General features: G+C 50.0%; 1 protein-coding gene and 1 long non-coding RNA gene across 2 annotated transcripts; one reads left to right on the top strand and one right to left on the bottom strand.

Annotated features, from left to right (window-relative positions):
• Nucleotides 1-203: 203 nt before the first annotated feature.
• Nucleotides 204-1,421, top strand: LOC119355803. Its single transcript, XR_005171690.1, has 2 exons — nt 204-276; nt 375-1,421. It is a non-coding gene; the product is annotated as an uncharacterized LOC119355803 (long non-coding RNA).
• Nucleotides 1,422-9,235: 7,814 nt separating this feature from the next.
• On the bottom strand, nt 9,236-10,105 carry LOC119359713 (endogenous alpha-amylase/subtilisin inhibitor-like). The gene has a single exon (XM_037625817.1). It carries the CDS (start codon nt 10,017-10,019, stop codon nt 9,408-9,410), a length of 612 nt encoding a protein of 203 aa, XP_037481714.1. The 5' UTR covers nt 10,020-10,105; the 3' UTR covers nt 9,236-9,407.
• Between the last annotated feature and the right edge of the window lie 381 nt (nt 10,106-10,486).

Here is a 10,486-nt window from a genome sequence, read left to right as displayed (position 1 = left end):
AAGAACCGGTGTTCCACATTCACGGAACCGGGCGACATGACATGGAGGAAGGATGTGTGTTAGCCATGAAGAATATTCAAAAACCAATTCAAACCGAAATACGATTAGCAAAGAACCGGTGGTCCACATTCACGGAACCGGGCGACGTGACCCATCGTGGTCTCCTGCCTAGTAGCATGTTTACCCATCGAGGTCTCCTGCCTGTCAAAACTCACTCACTTCATCCCCTTCCGGCCTCTTTCTCTCTTGTCTCCGGCGGTTCCGGCTACTGGAGAGGTGAGGGAGAGAGGTCCGGCCTACCCTCTATGTATATTATATGCCTCTTTCTACTCCCAGTAAACAAGATCTTAGCTCGGCCTTCTTCCTTCTTGCAGTTGCAAGTATGACCATGGTGGCGAGATTGGTGGCCTTCTTCCTTCCTTCTTGGATCTTCCTTCCTCTCTTCCTCCCCTTCCTTGTCCGAGTGTCATCATGGAGATGGATGGGCAAATGGGAAAGGTAGATTCAGGATGGTTGGTCCCGACTACTCTTCGAGCTCTGTTTTCCCCCTTCAAGAGCTCGGGCCTCTAGTATTTTTCTTCCGTCTTTTTTGCTTCCCTGCATCCATTACTTCTGCAACTCGTCGGTGCCTTTTCTTCTTTATCCTGTCCGGCGAGCTTGCTTTTTAATCTTGGTCGCCTGCGAGATAGGGCAGGTTAGCTTGAAGCTTGCACATGTTTTTCTTCTTCCTTTGTTGCAGCTTCATTGCGTCGGCGACGTGCTTCTCCCTTTCCATCTGCGTCGGTGCAGGGCGGGCTCCTCTTGTGTCCTTGGTTACTCATCCACCAAATTCCTCTTCAACCTCCATCTTTGGAGGCCCACAATGTGGTTCCTGGAACTGGTGCTCCAGCCATTGGGTAATTGGTGTTGCCCTTTCTCAGTTTAGGTGTTCATTTGCCTGATCTAGGGGCTTTTCTTCCTCCATTGTCGCTTGTTAATCTTCCCTATGTGATGGGGCAGTGGAGATATCGCATGACAACGCATGGGCTTCCTCAAGATCTCCAGCGTTGTTGGTGCTCTATTCCTCCAGCTCCGGTTCTTGCGGCGTTCTTGGAGGTATTTGGTCTGGTGACTGCTCCTTCTTGCCAGTGGCGGAGCTTCGTCCGTGACGGCTTGTCTACCTCTGGCCGATGTTGGAGTATGCGCTCGGACGCGTGGGCACCTTGGTGAAGCTTCATATGAACACGTGAATGCATGTGTTCTTTCTAGTGATACGTGTCCTTTCGCGTGTCTTTCTCCTGTGTGAGTATATGGACACGTGGTCTAGGGGTGTTCCTTTCTACTACGTTGTATCTTGTGCTGTACGGTGTACCCCGTGTTGTATCTGTTGTGTGGCCTCTGGCCACTTGAGTTAATGGAATCCAGGTTGTTTGCCCAAAAAATCACTTGGAGTCCGTATCTCATGGTCGTGTGTGTGTGTCTGGTCCTTTCGGACACAGGCGGTGCTATGGGCTCAGGAATAAGCTGTTAATTCTAAAGAGACGATGTGAAGCAATAGGGAAAGAAAGTAAAGAAACCGTGCACACGCCGCTCATCTCACATGGTACAGAGCCATGCACGGTTGAGAGCATCGCAACAAAATAGAGCCGGAGAATGGAAAACGCCAGACGACAGATAACATGGCACACATGGTACAATCACGAAATAGCAAGTAAAGCAGCGGATTACAAACACACATGACACAGCACTGTTCTCCATTTTGCGTCCTACACGGTGTGCCATGTTTTATTAACACGGCGACCGCGCATCCAAGCACACGAACTCCACTAACACAGCGACAACCGTCGCCATCCGCAACACCTGTTGCATCACCACGTCTCTCCGCTGACGTCTGCACACGGATCGTATTGCGTATCTCCTCGCCTTTCGGCAAATCATTAGCATGCACTGCCCACGGACGGAATCATTAACATGCTTAGAGCATCTCTAACATACCCCTTGATGTCCACCGGCCCCACATGTCGGCCGGCCAACTACCAGACGCGGTCGTATTCAATGTGCTACCTACTGCGGGGACACGTCGTGGATGAAGGCACACATCGGTGTTGCCAGCACCGGGTATGCGTAGACGAGGGACCAGCACGAGCTGTACGCCATGTCGGAGAAGTCGGAGGGGCCAGCAGAGAAGAACTCGACGACGATTGCAGCGTCCATCGGCGCGGGGCCGATGTCACCAATGATGGTCGGAGTAGACGAAGTGGTCGGGGTAGATGACGGCGACGCTGGCGACGGGCTGGTGCTTGGACGAAGACGAAGGGGGTGGACGGGCGGCGGCAGGCTACGAAGGTAGCAGCGGCGGCGGCTAGGTTAGGAGTGCGGCGGCGATGCTTGAAGTAGGCGAAGAACCCTGACAGCGTGACGAAGACCGACGCGGACGATGGCGTTCCCGCGCCAAGGAAGATGGCGCGGCGCATACCACGGGAGGTCGGCGCGCGGTGACGGCGAAGTGGACCGCATGCCGCGATGCTACGGCCCGAAGGGACGACGTAGTGGCGGCTGGCAGGTCGGGACGACGGCGGGAAGACCTCGGGGCGACGGCGGGGACCGCGGGCCGTGGCGCTACGGCCCGAAAGGGCGACGCAACGGCGGCGGGCGAGTCGGTGCAGCCGCGGGGACGGCCACGGGGCGGCGGCTGGGACCGCGTATCGCGGCACTACGACCTGTAGGGCGACGCAACGGCGACGCACAAGTCAATGCAGCCGCGAGGAGAACCACGTGGCGGCGCCGCTGCGGCCCGACGGGGTGATGCAGCAGCAGCCCGTTGCTCGATCGGTGGATAGACGCGCTGAACTCGGGGACGATCTTCACGGGACCTATGAAAGCGCACGTAACCAACGGGCCAGGTTGGTCGCGCGGCGTAGATGAGGCGGATCGTGGCGGCGAGCGGGTGATCAAGCCGATCGCGCGCGAGGTCGGTGACGCCGCTCGATGGAGACGGGGTGGCGGCGGAGTCCGAGATGAAGTAGGCGACGGCGGGCGGCAGGGCAGCTATGATTAGCCGCCGCATGACGCGAGGCCGCCGGGTCGGGGTGATGCAGGAGTCCCGGTCGGAGCAGGGCGATGACGGCCGGCGTAGATCGACGGGCGGGCCGACGCGCGAACGGCGGCAGGCCGCCGCATGACGCGAGGCCGTCGGGTCGGGGTAACCGGCGGGCAGACGCGCGAGGCCGTCGGGTCGGTGAAGACGCCGGTGTAGTCGATGCCGAAGTCGAAGTAGAGACGCGCGGGGTCGATGACAGCGGCGGGCGACGCAAACCGATCATAGATCGAAAAATCAAAAAGAAACGCCGATCAGTAAACGGGGCTTTCCTGTTGCAAGAAATGAGTCCACGCAGTTGGACGGCTGGTGGGCCAGCAGGACAACAGTTACTCTGTGCACCCTTTCGGCAGCATTAAACGGGGCTTTCCTGTTGCAAGAAATGAGTCCATCAAGCCGCGTTTAAATTTACAGTGCCGAACCATGTTCATTGAGCTGGACGAAAGTAGAAGTTTTTCATGCCTGCACGAGTACAGCGAAGCTCAGAACTTTTAGTAATTGACCACAATCAGCCAATGTAGATGTTTGCCCGAAGTAGACACTGGCGCCCACTGCCGGGTGCGAAAGGCGCTGACAGCTTTTGATCTGAAAACTCCTGACAAGTCAGAAACTAGCTTGCCATCTTGGTATTACACTTACGTAAAGGTGCATGTTGACCTTTCCTCTTGGGTCATTGGTGAAATTCAATAATTCGTAAATTCAGAACCTTATCCAGCCGAATGTGCGGATCTCAAAGCGTATGAACGGTTCCGATAACCATCACTATAGCTAGTGTGAATAGCAAATCCATGCTCTATATATATATATATATATATATAGACACACACAATTACAAACATATACAAAATGAAAATATAACTGATGATGTATCCGATATGTATTTGGTATTTTAAATTTACATGTTTTTGTCTACAAACATGGTCAAAGTTTGTAATGTTGGAACGGAGGTAGTATCAAAGATCGATCTTGTTGTGAAGATCTCATCAACACAAACACAAACATTCAAGCGAGTAGAAAATTCGCTCTTCTGCTCAAATATATAAATATGTTCTTTAGTATTTAGTAAAACTAAACAATATTGTGGGCAGAAGGAGGAAAAAGGGTGAGAATTGAAGAAACTAACCCACTTTTAACAGTTCGGCAAAATGATTTAAACTAGATCTAACCATTTATTTGTATGCGTGCTGAGCCGGCCACTTGGTTGCCAAAAGTAGCCCTTTCAATTCTCAAGTGTCACGTGTTTTTTTTAAACACAGTATAGATGCAAATGCTCATATACATACATATACATTCACCCCTATGAATGCATACACGTACACTTATAAGCATCTTTCAAAGACTGGGCCGGTATATCATCTTGAAATTATAAAGTCACCATAGGCACCTCGCCGTCGACGGGAACATCTCCTCCCACTGAATGTGCATAGCCGGGAATCTTGAAATAATTTCAGGAATAAATGCGAGCACCAAGAATTGAATCCTGATGGGCTGGGAATACCACAGTTTCTCTAACCATTCAACCACAGGTTGATTCGCCACGTGTCACGAGGCGAGTTGAAAGTAGCTTAGATGGTTAATTATGTTTCTTGGTGAAACCGGTTCACCAAAGTTTAACTTGTAGGCTTGACACACGGGTGAGTATCTCAGAGAGACTCATAGGGGCATCTTGAAAAGAGTTTCTCACGTTTCACAAAGAGTAAAATGCACTGCAGGTACTTGAACTTGCGCCGCGAGCTCGGTTTGGTCACTGTACTTAGAAATACGGTCATTACGGTAACTATGTACGATGGGACGTGATTATACGGTCACTGTTCACCGTATTGAACCGGTACGCTGCCGTTTTGACCAGTCCACGCCCTCCCCCGCGCCACGTGTCGTTTGCAGAAGCGAAGCGGTGACCAATTTCTAAAAAAAAACCTCCCGTCTTCTATTCCATCTCTGCTAGCCCTCCCACCTCTCCATTTCCCTGTCTCTCCGCCTCCTCTGTCTCTCCGCTTCCCCTCCCCTGTCGCGGCCGAGGAAGGAACAGTTGATCGCCGGCGTTGAGGTCGGCGGCGATTTTCGGTGTCGGGTTGGAAGGATCGGCCGTGGAGGAGGGTCTCGCGATCGTGGGGAAGGCAAGGCGGCGCCGCCATGGCTGCAATTCGTCGCCCCGATGGAGCCCCTGCCCCCGATTACAGTAAGTCCAAAATTCTGGTCTATTTGACATCAAATCGAGTTATGTACAGATTAGATTCAGTTTGCCTAAGTTTTCTCTTGAAGTTGCCCGCATTGGAAGAAAACCTAGGGTTTTGTTAATCGATTTGGGGGTTTCAGGTGGGTTTTTTGCCACGGTTAGAAAAGTGGAATATAGGTTTGATTCCACATGAAAAGTGGAATATAGGTTTGATGCCACGGTTTGCCATGTAGATACTTTGTCCTAAATTGTGTACTCGCTCCTGTAGTAGGGTTCATAATGTGTGCTAGGGTTTTGGAGGAACAATTGGGGGTTTGTTGTAGGGTTTAAGGTTCACATAAAAGGTTCATTTTTTGCCAAGTTTGTTACAATTATTGGTGGTTGTACTCAATTTGTGTGCTTTTTTGTAACAGGAGCACGCAGTGACAAATTTTCAGTGCTATTTCATCATGGGGTTTTTTTCATGGGTCAAGGAAGCAACAGAAGTTATGTCAATGGACATGAAGTGTGGTATGATCAAGTTGATAGGTTAACATGGTCTCCAATCATGGTGGAGCATATGGTAGAGGAGATAGGATGGGAGATGGCTGGAAGGATAAAAGCATACTACCGCATTCCCATCCTTGACATCACCAGAAATTCTTTGAGACAGATTAGGAGTGATGCAGATACTGATCAAATGATGGTATTCTTGTCAATAGGCCATCACTTCTTTGATATTTATCTGGGCCATGATGACATTTTGCATTCTCCCAAGCGTCCTGCTAGTTTGTGCTTGATTTCTAGTTTGTGCTTCCTAGTTTGTGCTTGATTTCCTTCCTAGTTTGTGCCTAGTTTGACATGCTAATGATTTCCTTCCCATGTGTCCTGCTTGCAGGTATATCCTAGAAGCCAGAGAATTGCCAATCCTATCAATGTTTGAGAGGATCAAACAACAGTGGACTAGTAGGCATTACACCAAACAACTTGAGGGTGAGAAGATGCAAGGAGTTACATGCCCTAAGATAAAGAAGATGGTTGAGAAGCTCAAAGATCTAGCAAACACTTGTTATGTATATGAGTCAGGAGATGGAGTATTTCAAGTAGGTGATAGAGGAACAGACTACATTGTGGACATACACACCAAGTCTTGCAGCTGCATGAGATGGCAAAAAAATGGAGTCACATGTATACATGTCATTGCATGCTGCAGAAATGAGAGAGTTGACCCCATAACATTGGTGGATAATTGCTACTCAGTGGCAATGTTCAAGAAGGCCTACAGCAACATAATTTATCCTTGCAAAGATATCACAGAGTGGGAGAAGATGAATGGCCCCACAATATTGCCACCAGAGTACACAAAACATGTGGGAAGACCTTGCAAGAGTAGAAGGAAATCACCAGAAGAGATCATATGCAGTAATGGAGGGAAGAGAATGTCCAGACATGGTGTCATAATGCATTGCTCCTACTGTGGTGACCCAGACCACAACAGAAAGGGTTGTAAATATCTTAAGGCTGGCCTACCACCTCCAAAGAGACAAGTTGAAGCAGAAGCAGCACAAGAGAATGTTCAACATGCAAATACTAATGTGCAAGAAGAGGGACCGGTGAGAACCCAGGTATAGTATGAATTTTATCTCTTGTTTTGCTAATGATAGACTATATCTTGTTTTAATATCAAATGTATTGATCACGTCCCTTCCATACTGATTAGAACAATGAGGAAGCATCAACACAGAGAGCCCCACCAGTGGATGATCTTATGATAGACTCTATTCTTGAGCAGGTACTACTGTATTCTTGACATCTGCAGAGGCCTTTGCCAAGAATCATAATACTAAAACTTTTTCACTACATGTGCAGAGGCCTTTGCCAAGAATCATACAACAAACACCAGTACCAGAGTCTGCATTCTTAGTCAATGCACAGTCTATGCTCAACCACTCCCAGCCAAGCAGCACAGTCACTCATGGTGATCTTGCTAGGAAGCTGCTAGCCATGAAGACAGAAAGAGAGAAGGAGCTGGAGGACAAGAAGCAAGCTGTTCTAGCAGCTAGAAGGGAAGCAGAAATGAAGAAAGCAGAAGAAGCTGCCAGGAAGAGGCATGTGCTAGCAGAAAAGAAAGCACAAGAAGCAGAAAGGAAGAAGGAGGCAGCTGCTCAGAGAAGAGAAGTTCAGGCCATCCTAAAGCAGGCAGCTGCAGAGACAAGGCAAATTATCCAAGAGACACATAGGCAAATTGCTGCAGAGCAAAAGGAGAAACTAGCTGCTGAGAAGTTAGCCCAGAAACAGGCTGCTGCTACAAAGAAGCTTGCAGAGAGAGAAGCAGCTCATGCAAAAAATGAACAAGCCAGGCAAGCAGCAGCTGCAAAGAAGCTGGCAGAGAAACAAGCAGCTGCTGCTGCAAAGAAAAAACTGGTAAATAGAACAGTTCAAGAGGAGCATCATAGCTCAGGGCTTGAGAAGAATGGAAGCATTTTTGACATCTTCAGGGACTAGTGCTAGAAATGTTATGCAACTAGTCCTTTTGGCCATCTTATGTAAAATAGCATCTTCAGCAACTACTCATTTTGCTTTCTGTCAAGTTATGTCTTTTGGAACATGTACTTCAGGAACTAGTCATTTGGCCATCTTCAGGCTCATGGTGATCTTTTGGCCATCTAAAAAACCAATGATCATTTGGCCATCTTTTGAAACATGTACTTCAGGATCATCTTATTTGGATCATTTTTGTTCATTTTACTTGGAACATCTTACTTGGATCATTTTCTTCATACTGACATACTTAGAATAGTTTACTTGACATCATAGTTACATACTACTAAAATTGACACTGATTTTAGTTCATACAACAGAACAATTTATTGAACTTCAGAGACAAACCATCATACAAAAGGTTCATACATCAACTGTTACAGCCATCATACTGACATTTCACTTCTTAATCAACTACCACTAGGTCTACTACTAGTACCACACTTCTTCATCAACTACTAGTACCACTAGGTCTAATTGAAGCTACCACACTTCTTCATTTCTTCATCAGCACCAGTTTCATTTCTTCAACAGCAGCATGACACATAGCACAACAAGCACCAATACACCACCAAGCAGCAGTTTCAACAGTAACATCATCTGCACACCTAAATTAAGAAGTGCACGAGCTTCTGCCCTCGTGATGTTCATGCTAGCTCCGGGCTGTTCTTGCATCTGCATACTTATCCTCTGACATGCATTTCTCTCTGCAACCCTTCTTCTTCCTTCTGTTTCTCTCTCAAGCTGTTCCCTCCTATCTTTTGTTGCTCCAATTGCATCAACAGCTTCATGCCCAACAAGATAACGATGATCTACAAGGTAGGCCACGTATTCCCTCTCCCAATGCCAGAAAACACATCCTTGCTACAAGCTCAAAACCAAGAAAAATCAGAAATTTTGCACAAACTCAAACTCAAAACTCAAAACCAACAAGCACCGATGTCAATCAGGTCAAGGATGCTTACGGTCACACATCTGTAGAACACCCATCCCTCATGCTCCTCCGTGTTGGACACGTAGAACCTCACTTGGCAGCCGCAGGGAGGGCATGAGATGAGCGGCACCACCACTGTCCTCCCGCGGCGTCCAGATCGGGCAGAACTGCTGCTGGACATGGCGGGTGACGAGGACAAAGGCAATGGGCAGCGGCGAGCGCAGGGCGATGGCGATGGCGAGCGGTGGGCGGCGGCGACGAGCGCTGCGAGGGGAACAAAACTAGGGATTTGGATAACAGGGGAATTGCGAGGGGAACGAGCTGACTGCATTTTTACACATAAACCCTCCTAAATTTGCTGTTCAAATAAGTAATCCCCCCACGCCTACGTGGCAAGCGTGGACTGGTCAAAACGGCGGCGTACCGGTTCAATACGGTGAACAGTGACCGTATAATCACGTCCCATCGTACATAGTTACCGTAATGACCGTATTTCTAAGTACAGTGACTAAACCGAGCTCGCGGCGCAAGTTCAAGTACCTGGAGTGCATTTTACTCTTTCACAAAACAACCTAAGCAGTGGGACCGCACATCACCACACTTATTGTCTAAGAGAGACAAAAACAGCACACTGTTTCGGCCAGCCTTATTCAGATGCACACATGCACGCTACGGGCGCGCGCCATCACGCCGCATGGACCTCAGGCGGGAGGCGCCTTCTTGAACACGATGACATGGTACGGCTCGGTGGCGCCCAGGAACCACGCGCCGCCCTTGAGGTCCCTGAACACGCCGAGGTCCTGGCACGAGTCCCCGCACGCCATGAGCTTGTACTCGTGCACCTCCGCGCCGCTGTACTTCTCGATGCGGAAGGCGTTCTCCCTGCCGCTCGGGCTCGGGTCCCTGACCGGGCCGGTGATCACGTGCCGGCGGCCCGACACCAGCTCGCTGTCGATGTGCCACTCGGTGGACTGCACGCACGTCGTGTAGGCGCGGAAGGAGATGCGGACGTCGGTCGACAGCCGGATGATCTTGTCGGACGGCGCGCCGCCGCCGTGCGGGGCGATGCGCACGGGTAAGCCGTCGCGCTGCCCGTCGGCCTCCTGCGAGACGAAGAGCGGGCAGCGGCGCCCGTGGCCGGGCGCCATCGTGAGCCCCCCGCCGTGGGCGCGGTTCGCCGGGAGGATGTAGTAGTTCGCGTCGGCGCGCAGCTCGTTGCCGTCGGTGTCGTGCACCGGCGGCGGATCCGCGCTGTACGAGAGGGTGGTGGCCAGAAGGGAGAGGAGGAGGAGGCCAACACGGCGGCTGCTCATGGCTGAAACCTCTGCTGGCGTGTGCTCGAGGACAAGTGAGGCTGCAAGCTAGGGTGTGCTTCGGTGGCTCGAGTGAGGCAACACGAATGCTTCGTGACTGTATTTATAGTGAAGTGATCTGGAAGTAGAGTTCCTGGCATTCTTTTCTTCTTGTGGATTTGTACGTGATGTGACGTCTGTTCCTTTCCATCCCTCAGTGGCCGCCAGTAACAGCATCTCTATCAGAGCCCTCAACCTTCAAACTCTTATAAATAACTGTTTTTTACAGTTTACGAGTAAAAAATCGCGTAAACTAAAATCTCTTAACCCTCAAACCCTTAAAAAAATTTAAAGATCCAACTCTTAAACCCTCCCTAACCCTGAAAAGTAAGGATTAGGGAGCAAAACCTACCCCAACCCTCATTTGACGGTTATCCTCGCGCGGGAGGGAAAAATCCTCCCAACTCCCGCGCCCACGCCCGCGTCCG

The sequence above is a fragment of the Triticum dicoccoides genome, chromosome 2A, assembly GCF_002162155.2.
Source record: "Triticum dicoccoides isolate Atlit2015 ecotype Zavitan chromosome 2A, WEW_v2.0, whole genome shotgun sequence".
In the NCBI taxonomy this organism is placed as follows: Eukaryota; Viridiplantae; Streptophyta; class Magnoliopsida; order Poales; family Poaceae; genus Triticum; species Triticum dicoccoides.
The sequence above is the reverse complement of the archived record's forward strand: the minus strand, read 5'-3'. Positions and strand labels throughout refer to the sequence as shown.

Excerpts from the sequence above, each read along its gene's own strand:
- LOC119359713 (XM_037625817.1), bottom strand. The coding sequence starts at position 10,019 with ATGAGCAGCCGCCGTGTTGGCCTCCTCCTCCTCTCCCTTCTGGCCACC.